Source organism: Lichenostomus cassidix, chromosome 23 (assembly GCF_008360975.1).
Source record: "Lichenostomus cassidix isolate B80296 chromosome 23, HeHo_3.0, whole genome shotgun sequence".
NCBI classification, from domain to species: Eukaryota; Metazoa; Chordata; class Aves; order Passeriformes; family Meliphagidae; genus Lichenostomus; species Lichenostomus cassidix.
The window spans coordinates 4,991,681-5,008,746 of NC_139503.1; the positions used below are offsets into that span (position 1 = coordinate 4,991,681).

At 47.2% G+C, this 17,066-nt stretch overlaps 1 protein-coding gene across 10 annotated transcripts in view; it reads right to left on the bottom strand.

Moving 5' to 3' along the window:
* Positions 1-17,066, bottom strand: part of PUM1 (pumilio RNA binding family member 1) — an 81,793-nt gene that overhangs the window by 43,762 nt on the left and 20,965 nt on the right. For 8 of the 10 annotated variants that reach the window (XM_085080981.1, XM_085080980.1, XM_085080978.1 and 5 more), the window contains exons 4-7: positions 8,980-9,088; positions 7,628-7,806; positions 5,578-5,744; positions 3,434-3,704 (exon numbers count right to left, since the gene is read on the bottom strand). In XM_085080981.1, the coding sequence (XP_084937107.1) occupies positions 3,434-3,704; positions 5,578-5,744; positions 7,628-7,806; positions 8,980-9,088 (726 nt within the window). The remainder of the gene's footprint in view (positions 1-3,433; positions 3,705-5,577; positions 5,745-7,627; positions 7,807-8,979; positions 9,089-17,066) is intronic. The other 2 variants (XM_085080984.1, XM_085080976.1) reach the window with 1 other exon arrangement.

Consider the following 17,066-nt stretch of genomic DNA (forward strand, 5'->3'; position numbering starts at 1 on the left):
GACAGCACAGCCCCACATCCCAAATCCCACAAATCAGCATTAAACAGTGGGATTGAGGCAGTGGGAAAAGGAAAAGAAACCTCTGCAGCAGGAATATTAACCTGAATTTCCAAAGGTATCAGCAAAGTGCACCTGGAGCATTTCAGGCTGCTGGAAAATGTATTTAGGGTGAAAAGCTACAAAGGCCTGCCACGGTTCTGGGGGAGTTCAGGGAGATGAACCAACATTTCAGGGAGGTTGTTTCCCTCTGCTCCACGTGCAGACAAATGAAGGATGATCTCCAGCACGTGGAGGAGCTCACTGACGGAATTCCAAAGAAGCAAAACCCCACAGTTCTGGGAATGCTGCAAGATCAGATTTCCCTAAGCCAGTTTCTTCTGCAATATCAACATCTGACATCTCTAATCAGATTACATGTGGGTAAATCTTCTCCTTTTTAATATTCCTTTTAGCTGTGCTTGCCTGGAATCCCTTCAGAGCATGGGATGTTTCCCCCCAGCCCCAGAAAGGCACTTTTTGGGATGAGATCCCTTGTCCAGGAGGGATTTCCTCCTGACACCTGAATGGCAAAACTGCACCGCTGTTTTAAAAAATGCACAACTTTCATGGTTTAAAAGTAATTCTGACAGATTCCTTTCATCCAGGCTGAACTGGCAGTGGATCCCTGCCTGCTGGGGAGCAGAAATTAAGGAACTGGGCAAGAGTGTGAGCCAAGATCCCTGGATGGACACAAACCTGCACACTTGGCTGGGGAATGATTCTTATCTTTACTACAGCACTAAGGCTGACAAAAGGCTCTTGTTTGCTTTCACTGGAGGTGGAAGTAACAACAAAGCAGAAAGTTGGGAAGAACAGATCTTGTTTGACAGCCCAGCAGGGCCTGGGTGGGACTGGGGTGCCTGAGGGGCAGGAGCTATGTCCTTACTGCTCCCCAACATCAGAGACAGGAGAGGATTTGGGCTTCACAACAGGGAATAGAGCTGGGAAGGGTTTGGAGCAGCAGGAGAGGCTGAGGGAGCTGGAAAGGAGCTCAGGCTGGAGCAAAGGAGGCTCAGGGGGACCTTGTGGCTCTGCACAGCTGCTGACAGGAGGGGACAGCCAGGGGGTCAGGCTGTGCTCCAGGGAACAGGGACAGGAGGAGAGGGAACAGCCTCAGGCTGGGCCAGGGGAGGGACAGGGTGGACAGCAGCAGGAATTTCTCCATGGAAAGGATGGTCAGGGATTGGAACTGCCCAGGGAGGTTTGGAGTGTCCATCCTGGAGGTGTCCAGGGAATTCCTGGCTGTGACACTCAGTGCTCAACACCTGGGGACAAGGTGGGTTTGGGCACAGCCTGGACTGGATGGGCTGGGAAGGCTTTTCCAGCCTCAGGGATCCTGGGATTCCCAGACAGATGATGACACAGAGGTGACATCAGCTCCACGAGGACACTCATGCCCACACACTTGGTATGGAATAAAACATCCAAACCCAGCCAGAAATCCACACTGCACCTCTCCCAAAACAGGCACCTTTCCCTGCTCTGCCTGCCTCTGGGAGGTTTCATTTCCCCATGCCAGGTGCCAGACATGCCAAATGTTAAATCCTTATTTTTAAGGGCTGAAAGAAACAAATAAAAGCTCCTTGAACTTGTAAATGGGCCTTCACTTCAACAGAAAACCCTGACAAAAGGCAAACTCCAGGCCTCTCCCTCCTGCCCTCACAGTCCCATCTCTCATGGTTCTCTAAAAGCAGCTCACTTATGGAGCTCAAATATTTTAGAAAAAAGCACAACTTTCATAGTTTCAAAATAATTCTGCCATCCCAGGTCTTACACCAGAGCAAGACAAACACTTGGAACTCTCTGATTCTTTTTTTCTTTTTGAACTCTACAGCAGCTATTTAGTTTAATCGTTAAATTTTCCATCATTAACCTCCCAAAGATGCTGCAGAACAGAGCAGCCAGTTGAGCTCCAACACAGATATTTACATTGCTTTTAAGACCGTGATAACTCAGAACAAACTTGGCAATGGTTTCCCTCACTCCACAGTGCCAGAGGCTCTTCTGCTTAAAAAATCAGATATTTTAGGAAAGCCAGGGAGAGTTATATATCCCTGCAATCAGCTCCAACAAAGGATTCCATTCTTCTTTGAGGGATATCAAACTTGCAAAGGGAAAGCAATAAAGTTTACAATCATTAGCCAAACGAGCAGGAACAGGAGCAGAGCAGGAGTCGATAGCTGGAGTCAGGCCCAGCATTCAGCAGGAGCCAAGGGAGGTTGGGATGAGGGAGTTTGGAGCTGTGTGGGAGAAAGGTCAAACAAAGCTAAAGCAGGCTGAGATAAAGGTTTGGAGTATTGGACTCTGCCCTGGGGTTAGACCAGGCTCAGGTTTGAGCTCCTAATTCCCTCAGGCTGCTCTGCTTGGGGCAGCAAAGAATAAAGTGGGGCTCAGCAAAGTCCAAATGTGGGGCTCAGCAAAGCCCAAATGTGGGGTTCAGCAAAGCCCAAAGTGGGGCTCAGTAGGACTCAGTAAATCCAAAATGGGGCTCAGCAAAGCCCAAAGAAGAGCTCAGCAAAGCCCAACGTGGGGCTCAGCAAAGAATAAACTGGGGCTCATCAAAGCCCAAAGTGGGGCTCAGCAAAGCTCAAAGTGGGACTCAGCAAAGCCCAAAGTGGGGCTCAGTAAAACCCACTGTGGGGCTCAGCAAAGCCCAAAGTGGGGCTCAGCAGGGCCAAAACTGGGGCTCAGCAAAGCCCAATGTGGGGCTCAGCAGGGCCAAACGTGGGGCTCAGCAAAGCCCAAAGAGGGGCTCAGCACGTGGGCTGAGCAGGTGTTGGATCTCAGTCACTTTCAGTGCTCCAGGGTGGCTGTTTGTTTCTTTTTTTAGCACTTTTTCCTACTTTGAGGCTCTTTTGTCAATGGCAGCTCCTCCAGGCACCAATGCCCACTAGAGAGGGCAGTGCTGTGGGCATTGCATGGGACTTGCCATGGGCAGTGCTGTGGGAATTGCTGTGGGCACTGCTGTAGGAATTGCTTACTTATGGAGCTTTCACTGGAGGTAGAAGAAGCAACAAAGCTGAAAGTTGGAAGGCACAGATCCTGTCTGACAGCCCAGCAGGGCCTGGGTGGGACCAAGGGTGCCTGAGGGACAGGAGCTGTGTCCCCACTGCTCCCCCAAAATGAGACAGAGAGGAGAGGAATTCCTGCAGGAATCACTGTTGATCCAGCTCTCCAGCTGCCAAGGGAAGCAGATCTCTGCCCCAGTTCCCTGATTCGCTGAGAGAACTCACACAGCACACAGATGATGACAAAACCACCCCAACCCTCCATCCCTTTCCCCAGGACAAACCCTGAGCTCATCCCACCCCACCCTGACTCCCTGGAGCCCCAGGGATGGCTCAGGGCTGCACTCCTCACTGAGGACTGAACTCCTCAGGGCTGCACTCCTCACCTGCTGCTGGGAATTGTAGTCAAAGAGCCCCACGGTGGCTGCGGCCGAATCCACAGGGACCTGCGTGCCGGAGTAGTCGAACTGCAGCGGCTCCATGCCCACGTGCTCCATGGGGTCCAGGGGGACACTCTGCGACTCCATGTTGGAGAAATCCTCCACAGGCTTGGCCCCGTTGGTGCTGGCCAGCTGGGCTAGCCCCTCGGAGCCGTTCTGGTTGGGGCCCAGCAGGTCCACCTCGCTGGCTGAGTTCTGGCAGTTGCCGGGCGTGCGGCTGGGAGAGGGAGAAAGGGCAGGAAATAGGGCTGGGAATGCTACAGAGCAGAGCAACCAGAGTCTCCAGAGGGCTTGGAGATGGTGGAATAAAGGGGGGATAAGTAAAAAAAAGGTCTGGAATAGTTCCCTGAGTTAATTCTAGGGAGAAATCGGTGTATTTTGAAAAATTGCTGAAAAACTAAAACCAGGAATGCTCCATTCTGGCAGCAGACCCATCACAAGTGGCAGGTGGTGGAATAAAAGGGGGATAAATCAAAAAATGTCTGGGATAGTTCCCTCAGTTCATTCTAGGGAGAAATTGGTGTATTTTAAAAAATAAATGCAAAATAAAAGCAGGAATGCACCAGTCCAGCAGCAGAGCCACCACAAGGACTTGGAGGTGGTGGAATAAAGGGGAGATAAATAAAAAATGGTCTGGGATGGTTCTCTGAGTTGATTCTAGGGAGAAATCGGTGTATTTCAAGAAATAAATGAAAAATAAATTTGGAATGCTCCATCCTAGCATCAGACCCACCACAAGTGGAAGGTGATGGAATAAAGGGGGGATAAATAAAAAATGGTCTGAAATAATTCCCTGAGTTAATTCTAGGGAGAAATTGGTGTATTTTTAAAAGTAAATGAAAAATAAAAGCAGGAATGCTCCATCCCAGCATCACATCCCCACACTCATCAGAACTGCTTGGAGGTGGTGGAATAAAGGGGGGATAAATAAAAAATGGTCTGAAATAGTTCCCTGAGTTAATTCTAGGTAGAAATTGGTGTACTTAAAAATTTTTTAAAAAATAAAAGCAGGAATGCTCCAGCCTGGCATCACAACAGCATCACATCCCCAGACTCACCAGAACTGCTTGGAGGTGGTGTAGTAAAAGGAAAAAAAAAAAAAAAAAAAAGATGGTCTGGAATAGTTCCCTGAGTTAATTCTATGAAGAAATTGCTGTATTTAAAAAAATTATTGGAAAATACAAGCAGGAATGCTCCAGCCCAACAGCAGAGCCACCACAAGTGCTTGGAGGTGGTGGAATAAAGGGGGGAAATAAAAAGATGGTCTGGAATAGCTCCCTGAGTTAATTCTAGGGGAAAATTGATGCATTAAAAAAATAAATAAAAAAATAACCCTCAAACCCCCAGTCCCTGGCCTCAAACACCTGTTACAGTAGGAGAGCAAAAAAAAAAATTCAGGTTCTGTTTTCTCCTCAACTGAGAGTCAGTCAGAACAAAGCAGGACCTCCTCAAATAGTTATTTTTGATAAAGCATTCTGGTGATAATTAACGCAATGTTCTGGCACTGTGTCTCACTTAACAGCATTCTGAGGTAGCTGCCATGGGCTCCTGATCACTTTAAATAAGGTTTAGCTCCATGGGAATGTTTCATCTCCATGGGTGAAGCAGCTCCAGCTGCTCCTGCTCAGCTCTGCCCAGGGCAGAAGTTGTGCCTCCTGTACAGGAGAATTGCTGGGCTCAGCTCAGTCCCTGCTGCCCTCTGGGGACACTGCTGGGACATCCCTGCACCCAGGGACACCCAGGGACCCCCAATGTCCCCTCAGTGTCCCCTCTGCAGCTGGACAGCCCCAGCTCCCTCAGCCTGTCCAGGGCAGGGAGCTGCTCCAGTCACTCCCAGCTCTCCCAGGAATGGGATGGCTGAGCAGCTTCCCTTGGGAAGTGGGCAATGAATTCCTGCTTGGCTTTGCTTCCAGGCACAGTTTGCCTTTCCCCACTAAGATGTTTTCACCTCAACCCACGAATTTCTCACTTTTCCCCTTTGGATTTTCTCCCCAAAAATGGGGGAACTGCAGGGGAGGGAGGGAGAGCCTGGGGGGGCTGAGCTGGCTGGGCTTAGCCCTCAAACCAATTAATTATTCATTAATTATTACCTGAAGTCTTTGACATCGGCGTCGATCCCGTTCTGAACAGGCAAACCATTGGATTTATCCATCACATCCCCCTCCTCCTTCAGATCTCCCAGTTTATCTCCATCAAACGTGCCCTTGTTTTTCTTATCCCCTTTGTCATTCTCATCACTCTCTGCATCCCTTGGCCCCTGGGCAAAAGAGACATTGTTTTAATAAGCTGAGTTTTCAGATCAATTTTCCTGTTACCCTGAGATGGTAACAAATCAAAGACACATGTCACAATAAAAGAAGTCACTGGCAAATATTAATTCTTACCAAAAAGAAGTAAAAAAAAAGCAAAAATGTTCAATAATAATCAAAGAAATAAGGGAATTCATTCTCACTGTTCCAAGAGGGGTTTCATCCCTTCAGGTTTCTTTCATTTAGTGATTCAAGGTTTGCTCTAAAAATCCCACCCCAAAATAATGTCAAAGAATTCTCTTTTTACATGAGACTTAAGTGCTTCAAAATCAACACCAGCAAATGCTGCAGGGGCATAAACTGAATTATTGCCTCTCTGAAGTGCCTGGCTCAGTGTCAGAGACAGATCTCGACTGGACAAGTGCAAGTGTTTGAAAATCACCTCAGTTTTGGGGACAGCAGCAGTGAATTCCAAGGCACAGCTCATTTAAAAACACTCAAATAAATCACTGCCTCAGTCATTGGCTCCTGTAATCCTGAAGAAAATTTCTTTGGGAGAAAAAGGGGCAAAAAAAAAATAAAGGAATAAAGGATTTCTGTTCTGTTGAGCATTTTATGAGTGGTGTTACATCTGCAGCGTTTCTGCCCTTAATGTCTGCATTTTATTTCACTTGGGAGAAGAATAAAGGGTGATGGTGCCTGGGGCAGTGTTTTGAACAACAAAAGGGAGAGGAAAAACAACATAATTTATGATAAAAACCAGCAAGGGGCATATAAACAGATTTATCAGAGGCAGCTTTGGTGCTGTCACAAGGACAGACATCCAAACCCTGTCTGCCACTTGACTGGAGGGAAAAGTGCTCTGCACACAACATTTTGTGCCTCTGTCCACTGAACCCTTTGCCCATTCTCTCTAACTGGAGGGAGAGATTTTTCCCTCCTATTTAGAGGAAAAAAAAATCGTTCTGAAAGCAAAAATCTTTTGATGCTGCATCTTGAAGAGAATGAAATTGAGCTTCCTTAATATTACAGCTGTAAATCTGGATTTGGAGCAATATTGCCCCAAACAATGGGGTGCTCAGAGGGGACAGTGGTGTCACCACTGTCACCCTGATTGTGCTGAGGAGCCAACCCCTCCCTGACCCCCAATTTGGGTAAATTGGCTCCTTCAGAGTGCTCACATCCCAAAAATCCTCCTGGCTCGGCTCAGGGCTCTGCCAGGCTCTCAGGCATCCCTACTGAGGACCAGCAATCCCAGGAGGGATTACGGAAGCTGCAGAGCAGCATCCAAAGGATGCTTTTCCACAATTCCCAGATCCTTTTTCCCCAGCACAGGGCTGGGTTTGGTGCCACCTCTCCCCACATCCTTAAATTTGAGGTAATTCTGCTCCTTCTCCACCCCACAAAACACAGGAATGCTGCATTTTCCCCATGGAAAACAACCTGCCCAGACAGCAATCCCAGCTGGAGCAGGTCTGGAGCAATCCCAGCTCCCATTTCTGGGATTTTGACATGGAGTTTCTGCTGTGAGGCAGCAAAAAGCAGCCACTGGCTCAGTGAAGGTTTCTGTGCAAACTTTTCCAAGGATTAGCTTGGATGGGATGTGTTTTGGGGAGCTTATCCAAGGAATTAGAGAATGCTAACCCCTTCCCATCTCCAAGGAATTAGGGAATGCTAACCCCTTCCCATCTCCAAGGAATTAGGGAATCCCAGCACTTTCCCATCTCCCATCCCACATCCCCCAAGCAGAGGACAAAACCTGCCTGTGTGAGGAAAGATCCCAACCAAGAACAAAGACAGAAACCTCTGCCTCAGGAATGGATTCCCAACCAAGCAGCAAAGGGAGAAAAAGATGGAAAAGGACCAGAAAACTGGGAAATCAGGCACTTACAAATCCTCCTTTCCTCAGGCAGGAATCCCCAGGAGATGAGCTCAGCACATACTCCACCATGCTAACTCCGAGTCCTCCACTCTCTGAGCGCGGTGACAGCACCGAGTTGACTTCACTGTTCACATGAAAACCCTGCCCAGGTCTCCTCTGAACCATAATTGGTTGGGAAACAGAGTGATCTGGAACAAAAACATGGCAAATTCTTACAAGCAGATCCAGCTAGTCAAAGGAGGCAAATGAAATCATTCAAGATGTACTCCCCAGGGGTTTATTTGTACTAAAAAGTGCCAACTTTGTGACTCTGATGATGTCCATTAGTAAAACCACGATGGCTTTCTCAGTTTTTAAATACTAGAATGTAGTGACTTTAAATTCTAGTGTTTTAAATACTAGAACCTCCAAGTGAGAGCAATGTTTAAGATCTAAACTCAGAACATTTCAGAAATTTAAGCCTAATTAAAGGTTGCAATTAAAAAAAGCCGAAGTTTTAGTTTTTAGTTTTAGTTTAATTCTTGCATTAGTACAGTGAAAAACAAGTTTTGGGTTGTCATTTAAACCATGATCCCACTGCTACATCAGCCTGTCCTTCTGTCCTTTGTCCCATCAATTCCTGTGTCATGATCAGGAATTTTTCCAGCTGCTCTTTCCTCAAGAAAAGGTTTATGGGAAGTTAATTTCTTCTTCCTCTTGCATAGGATTTTTTTTGCCTCAAACCAACCTGAATATTCTCCTCCAAAGCTCAAAATCAAGGACAGACTCTGAGCCAAAACTGAAATTCTTGGAAGATAAAATTCAACACTAATTCAAAACATTTTTTTTTCTTTTTTAGACTGAATGTTGCTCTCCCCTCTAGTCCAAAATCATGGAGAATCTCTGATGCAAGAACCAAATCCTTGGCAGATTTAACTCAATGCTACTAATTCAAAACAGCATTTTAATTTTTTTAACTGAATGGTGGGTTTTGGTTGGTTGGTTTAGTATTTAAAAAATGAAGGGATTTTTTTTTAATTCATCTTGTTCTCCAATATCTTTGTTCAAACTTTCAGCCAATCCACCCCAAGGCAGAAAACACATCAGAAATCGAAATCTTAAGGGCAATTTAAGATTTCTAAGCAGATAAACACAAATTCACACATATTTACTCACATGGGACAAAGTTTTGACATCTATGGACATCTTAATTTTACCACAGAGCAATGTGAGGTTTTCTATTTGTTTTTTATTACATAAACCAGATGGGTTTTAAAAATCTTTTCAAAGCTGTGTCATCCACCCTTGCCAGAGACTTTGAGTCAATAAATCGCACATTTCTGTATTCAACCCCAACTAAATTAAGGAAATAATTGAGCTACCTGATGTTCCCCAAGCACTGTCTCTCCACTGATCTCCCAGAAATATCCCTTTTGGTCCATCTTTGCTGGAATCATCAGATTCCCAAAACTTTTTACCCGGCAACAGCTGCTGCAATTAAAAACAACAAAAAACAAAACAAAACCAAAAAATCAAAACAAAAAGAACACAACAAAGCAAAGCATGATTAAAATAAGTATAAAAATGCAAACATAAACCATAAGCATCTCCCTTCAATCAGGAATCAATCATTAAACACAGCTGATACATCCTTTATAATCCAAGTATTTCTATACTCCAAGGTGAAAGCTGAGGGAACAATTCCACCTCCCCATTCCTTATTTTCATACGAGCTCCAGGAATTCCACACATCAGGCATTCACTCTCCACTCTCTGCACTTCTCTCACACTCTCCAGCCTCTCTGCACTGCCAAGGAAAAATCAAGGAGGAGGAAAATATGATCCAAACGTTTTCCTGAGTTCAGCTCTGAGCTCTCAGCACCAATTCCTGCTTCCCACTGGGAGATGGGAACAGGAAAAGAGGGATGGAAGAGCTCAGGAGATGCCAGGAGCTCCCAATTGTCCTTCTGCTGAGGATTCTCCTGCCCCAGAGTTTTTTTGGGAACACTGATGGGAGGGAGCAGCTCTGGATGAGCACCTGTCAGGACTGCAGGGATGGGAAAACCTCACCCTGGATTCACTGGGAATCCACAGAGCCATGCTGGGGCTGGGAGAGCCCAGGGGTGACTGCTGGGGAGGTCAGGGATGGCACAGAGAAGAAGTGCTGGAAAATATAGCAGTGCAAAAGTTTTGTGTAACTTCAGTCAAAGGTTCTGTTTGTCTTTACCCCAGGAAAAGGAATTTTAAGTTTCTCTCCAGGGCATTGTTCTACCAGGTGAGGTCTGATGAACTCAACATATCAACAGACTGGAGGAACCCAAAAGATCAAGAGCTCTCAGCAGAACATCAGCAGCCAGCAGTGGCTATCTACAAACAGCTACCTGCAGCAGGGCTGAAGACATCTGGGCAGGAAAGGACTGAGAGGGAAATTGGAGAATGAAAAATCGAATTAACATCAGAGGTGAGGAGATTCAGATCCAATGGGAAACTGAATCCTGGGGGTTTGCTCAGCTCTGGCCCAATGAACACTGACCCAATACATTTCTGTGTATTTTCACTGTATAAAATATCTGAAAAATCCAGTAAAATCCATGTGTCATGGAATGATTCTCTCTGCCCAGCCGGGCTGTGTGTGGATGAGATGATTTCTGTGGTACATCCTGGCCAGAACAACATCCTGGCCAGACAATAAAGCAATGCCTTGACTCTCTGACATTAATAATGGTGCTGGAGGGTTTTGTTTTTCCCGCAGTTTCAGTGACAGAAGGAGTGACATCCATTTGGGGTTTTTGGGAACAGTTTCCCAACATGGGAATTCCAGGCCCTGAGATGGCCTGAGATGGATGGAATTCACAGCAAATTCACACATTCACAGCAAATTAACCAAGAAATGAGCTTTGCCTGGAGTTGGGATAAAACTTAAGGAACTGGAAGATGAAAAGTACCTGAATCTGTCTGGAATTACCATGGAACAAACAAGAACCATCAGATATGGGAATCTCTCCACTCTATCAGGAGTGCTGATAAGTCCTGATTGATATCAACCTCAATCTCTTGATTGATATCAACACCTCAATATCTTGACTGATATCCACTTCAGTATCATGGTTGGTATCAACTCCTGCTGATAACTCCACCAGCAGATGTGCAAATTTAAGGCTAAATGTGAGGAGTAAATCAGCTGCAGGAGGAAGCAGATATCTGATTTCACAGCTCTCAGTGTGCTGGTTTAAAACACAAGCACCAAACTTGTGCTCTCCATCTCCTCCTCAACTCAACAAAGATCTGGTTGTTTCCGAAATGGGTTTTGAGGCTGATTTCAGACAGGATTTGTTTGCAAAATTCACCAGTTTTGAGGCTGATTTCTGACAGGATTTGTTTGCAAAATCCATCAGTTTTGAGACTGATTTCAGACAGGATTTGTTTGCAAAATCCATCAGTTTTGAGACTGATTTCAGACAGGATTTGTTTGTAAAATCCATCAGTTTTGAGACTGATTTCAGACAGGATTTGTTTCCAGAATCTATCAGTTTTGAAGCTGATTTCAGACAAGATTTGTTTGCAAAATCTATCCATTTTGAGACTGATTTCAGACAGGATTTGTTTGCAAAATCCATCAGTTTTGAGACTGATTTCTGATTGTATTTGTTTCCAAAACCCATCAGTTTTCAGACTGATTTCAGACAGGATTTCTCCTCACACCCTGAGCACAGCGTGGGCTGCTGGTGATTCTCTCAGCCGAAGGATAAAAGCAGAACTTTGCCCCAAGCTCCCTCTGTGCAATCCCAAAACAACTCCCAATGGAAGGACAGGAGACTCCCATGAGCAAAACTCATTTCCAAACACAGATGATGAACCTGTTCCTCCATCTGCCCTGGCAGTGCTGGAAGGAGGTGAAAGCCAAGCCGCTGCTCCACTGTTTATAAACATAAACACACATCAGGTGTCTTGCAATCTTTAAGCTTTTGTCATTCCTGTGTTTCTTAAAAAGCAGCTTTTTATTTCTCCTGCTGCTGCCACACTGCTGATGTACCAACTCTTCTCATGGTGTTTGAAGGAATTTTTAAAACACTTTTCACTTTTTCTGATGACACCACACAGTGCAGGGACACAAAGTGCTCTGCAGCCACAGCTCCAACTACAGAATCCCAGAATGGCTTGGGTTGGAAGGACCTTAAATCCCACCCAGTGCCACCTCTGCCATGGCAGGGACACCTCCCACTGTCCCAGGCTGCTCCAGCCTGGCCTTGGACACTGCCAGGGATCCAGGGGCAGCCACAGCTTCTCTGGCAATTCCATCCCAGCCCCTCCCCACCCTCCCAGGGAGGAATTCCCTTCTGAGAAGAAATAAAGGATAGAAGAGGTATGAGCTTGCAGGAAGGAGGCAGGAGAGAATGAGCAGAATGGAGTCTTTTCCAGCCTTAACAATTCCATTATTTCCCTTTTAAGGATAAAGGAGAGGGATTTTTACAAGGGCTGGAGGGACAGGACACAGGGAACGGCTTCCCAGTGCCAGAGGGCAGGGATGGATGGGATCTTGGGATTTAGGAATTGTTCCCTGGGAGGGTGGGGAGGGGCTGGGATGGAATTCCCAGAGAAGCTGTGGCTGCCCCTGGATCCCTGGCAGTGTCCAAGGCCAGGCTGGAGCAGCCTGGGACAGTGGGAGGTGTCCCTGGGGTGGAACAAGATGAGCTTTAAGGTCCTTTCCCCCCCAGAGCACTTGAGATTCTCTCCACCTGCAGCAGCTCCTGGCTCTGTGACATCACTGTCCTGCTGGAGGATGAGCTGAAGCTCCCTCAGCCCTTCACTGTTTCCCCTGCTACTCTCTCCCCCTTTCCTAAGGCAAACAATCCCTTACCAACACAATCCTGCAGAACTGCACCCCAAAACCTCCTTAGTTTTGCTCTGAATTCCACACGAAGGTCACAAACCATTCCAACTCTCGCTATCTCCTGCACACCCCCTGTCCTGCACAACCAACCACAGCTCCATCCCCTCCAGCCTAACCCTTCAAGTTTCCAACTGGAAGTTCTGTACCACGGGCAGAACAAACAGAAGAGAGATGTTTACCTCACATGGAGATTGCAGATCTATTTACAGATAGCAGGGAAACCCAAAAGCCAATATTGCCAGATGCTAACAGGGGGCTTTGTTCTGTCAAGTGCTGCTCCAACCAGCACAGAGGGCTAGCAAGCAGCAATCATCTGCACTGAATTATGCAACAGGCTGCCAAGACAATGAATTTTTCCTCAGGGAAAGTTGTCAGTTGCAATGGAGGGGAAAAAAAGGTATTTTAAGTGACTCTCATCCAGTTCTGCAGGTTGGCAATTTAAAAAGAACAAGCAGCGGTTTAGAACGAGAGTCGTTTATTCATTCCCTGGTTTTTATTAAAATTGACCCTATCCAGTAGGAAAATAATCCTGCTAAGCCCTCTTACAGAGGACTTAAGAGTTAGGCCAATATTCAATTTAGCAGGGCAGGAGGAGGGGATGAGTTCCTCATCATCAACAAAAGCAATTCTTCCAGCAGCCAGGGCAGAGCCTGTGCACTGAGATGCCACTGAGATGGGATTATGAATTAGACAAATTAAGAAAACTGATCCCCCTCAGACAAGGCAAATACTAAGATAAAAGCAGCCATCTGTGCAGTGCAGAGCTGGGTTTATCCGCAGCAACAGGTAGGAAGGCAGAGCGTGGACTGACGGGTATTTCCAGCTCCCACTCGGCAGCCCTGCAGCTTCCCAAACCTGATGTTATCTGCCCTCCGACTGCTGCCAGCCCCAGGCTGTGGGACAGGGAGGGGACAGGGAGGGGGCAGTGCCAGCCCTGAACAGGCAGTGCCAGCCCTGCAGCTGCCCCACAGCAGGCACAGCACAGCACAGCACAGCACAGGGAGGCACAGCAGCTCCCAGCTCCGGGGGGAGAACAGCATTGGGAATATCTGACTGACCATTCCCTGTGCTCTTCTTCAGCTCCTGCCTGGCTCTGCTCCCTGCCCTGCTCTGAGCCAGTGGAGCTGCTGTGGCACCATGTCCATCCCATCTCTATGCTGTCCCACCTCCTTCCATCTCCACCCCAGCTCCATCCCCATCTCCATCCCATCTCCTCTCCCTCCATCTCCATCCCATCTCCTCTCCTCCCATCTCCACTCCCATCTCCAGCCCTGCCAGCTCTGGGGAAACTGAACAGCTCAACCCAAACATTATTCCCAAATGCCAATACTCCCCAGCTGCCAATGACTCATAAATTCATGGGAACACAGCACAGGCAGCAGTAGCAAGGAAAGCAGAGGCACAGGGGCTTAGTTTGGGGTGTTTTTTCTTCACTTTCATTTGGTTTGTGGGTGTTTTCTTTAAACCAGGTACAAGAACGTTCAGCCCCAGTGTCACAACCTCTCTGACTGTGTCCCTCTGCAGTGGCTTCTCCAGCACCTTCCCAGCTGCACCAATGGGGCACCACCATGGACATGGGCATGGAATCATGGAATATCCTGAGCTGGAAGTGATCCACAGGGATCATGGATTCCAACCCCTGCCCCTGCACAGACACCCCAAATCCCACCCTGTGCATCCCTGGCAGTGCTGTCCAAAGGCTCCTGCAGCTCTGGCAGCCTCAGGCTGTGCCCATTCCCTGGGCAGCCTGGGCAGTGCCAGCACCCTCTGGGGGAAGAACCTTTCCTGATCTCCAGCCTGACCTGCCCTGGGCAGTTCCCAGCTCCAGCCATTCCCTGCCTCCTGTCCTGTCCCAGGGAGCAGAGCTGTCTCTCCAGGTTCTGATGTGGCAGAGTTCCCCCTACAAGGATCCCCAGCGGCTGCAGGAATGTCACTGCAGGATGTCGATGCAGCTGCAGGAATGTCACTGTCCTCTCCCAGCCCTACAGCAGATCCCAGCACTGCCACCTGCAAGGGCAGCAGCACAGCAATCATTAAACACTTCAGTTAAATATATATTTCTCACCAGCATCTCTTTTCCAGGGCAGGTGACATTCCCTGCTACCCCCAGTATTCCATGGCTGAAGTTGCCTCATGTCTCTGTCTCCATCCTCCTCCCACCCTCTGGATTAAGTTTCAGGCAGCAACTCGCCCAGCTGCTCTTTGACTCCAGACTTAGCATAACCTGCTCCAAACCCAGAACCTTACCAGGGCCCCAAATGGCCCTAAGGGGCTGAGGACAAACCAAACTCCTCCTCACAGCCCCTCTGTGCTGCCCACAGACACTGCACCACTATTCCCTGTTACAAAGCTACAGATAAAAGATTTCAGCAAGGATCAGCAATATCCAGCTCCCCATCACGAAGGCTGGGGAGAAGGGGAACTTGCAGTGCTAGAGGTAATTCCCAGCAAAGTGTCAGGGCTGTGGGATCCCACTTGCTGGAAATTTGGGAATACAAGGCTGAGTGCAGTGAGGGAGGGTGGAGTCTGAGGATGGAAACAGCCCCAAGAAAGATGAAGTTGTGAGGTTTTAAAGTATTCTTAATTTTCCCAGATAAGGATATCTGTTGATCTCCAAGCATTATCTGCATTCTGAGAGCAGGAGAGATAAGAGATAGAACTGTTTGACAGTGCCCTTTAAAAAACTGCTCTGATGTCTTCACAAACTCCTTCAATCACTGAAATTATGACAGTGCTTAACAAGCAGCAAGAAAACAAGAAGATAAAAAGCACACTAAATGCAGAAATGCTCTTCCTCATCTGTCTTCTCCAGGTTTTTCAATATCAACTCCAAGAACAAGACTACTGACACTCCCTGCAGATAAAGAAATACACATCAAATTTGCTCTTTTCCTCATTAGTATCAGACTTTCTGAGTTTCTCCATGAGTTTCCTTCTCATTCCAGCAGCAGGAAGAGGGGAGGAAACCCTCAGTGCCTTGCTAAAGCATCCAAACTGCACAAAATCCAAGTGTGGAGGTGAGGAATGTGGTCCTGAAAGCCAATATAGATCCTGTGGGACCTCCTGAAATCAGCCTCGGAGAGATACAGAGAAAATTCAACTGATGAAGAATGGAAACAATGAGATTGAGGGAAAAAAACTCCAAGAGAAACAAGAAATAGTGGTTTAGCTGAAAGAGAAGGGTGAAATGTCCCCTTTTCCTGGAAAAACATGCTCATTACAGCATGTGGAAAAGCCCAGTGACAAAAGGATGCCATTGCCAAAACTTTCTGCCTCCCAGTTACAAGAAGGGGGGAAAAAAGTGAGTCATCAGTGGAAGGCAAAGCTCCAAAACACAAACCCAAACTCACTCCTCTCAGAAATGCCTAAATCAACCAAGAGCTGGGAGAACTCAGCATTTTTAGGAATTCCTTCAGGCGTTTCAGCTCGGTGACCTCATGGCATGATAAGCAAAGCTGAGTGCAGTGCTTGCAGTGAACCTGAGCTCAGCCAGCCTGAGCTCTCCGGCTGAAAACGAACCTCCTGCCCAAATGAGGTGTCACCAAACCATCTCCTCAGAACATTCCCACCCCCTCCATTCCACATGGAGCCACAGCAGCTGCTCTGCAGCAGCTTCAGGCACATTTTTAATGGCAGGTTTTCTCCTCTGTACATCGTTTTCACTGACTCTCAGGCAGTAGTCCTGGCATAGGTGAATCCAACCTGGAGAAATACGGATTTTCCTATCAAGTCAAATCAAAATCCGACCCTGGATTATGGTTTTTCAAGGAAGGATGGGGAGAAGGGAAAGAGGGAAAGAAGGGGAAAAAAGGGGGAAAGAAAAGAAGGGGAAAAAAGGGGGAAAGAAGGAAAGAAGGAAAAGGGGGACAAGGAAAAAGGGGCAAGGGAGATGGAAGGGGAGAAAGAATGAGGTCTTCCAGCTCAGAGAGGACACCTTGCTATCAGTCCCACCATGCCACAGTCCTAGTTTGCTTTTTTCTCCAAAACAGCAACTTCAGGGTTCCAGGGATTTTAATTTCATTTTTAAAGCTGGCTCATGCAGTGGGTAACAGACAGGATGGACTGAACATGGAGAAAATAATGGCCTGAACTTGAGAGAACAGAGCAAGGAAGGCTCTCCCAAGCACCAGTCCTGCACCTCAACATCCTCCTACCAGACATGATTTCCTCCTCTGTCCTTCCACAAGAGACTCTCTAAAGGAAAAAAGAACCAGGCAAGGAAAAGAAACCTTCACATCCAACTTCCAGGAACCTACAGTAACAAGCTGTTCTTTCAAGTCACTCTAAAAATAGATAAATTCTCTTTTTGCCATGAAAACCTGTGGGCATTTCTCCCCCAAATCTGCCACCTCCTCGCTGCTCGGAGAGATTACAATAACTCTGGGAGGGTTCTGTGAAGCTCCAGATGAAGAGGCCAAGATTTCATGCCCCTCATCACTCCTGCAGCCCTGGCTCATGTTGCCCAGTTACCCCAAACGTTAAACACAGCCCTGGCATTTGCAAGAGCCAAAAAAAAGGTGGCTGGGAGTGGAAACAGAGCAGCAGACAATGCCAGCCAGGCAACCCCACAGCAGGACG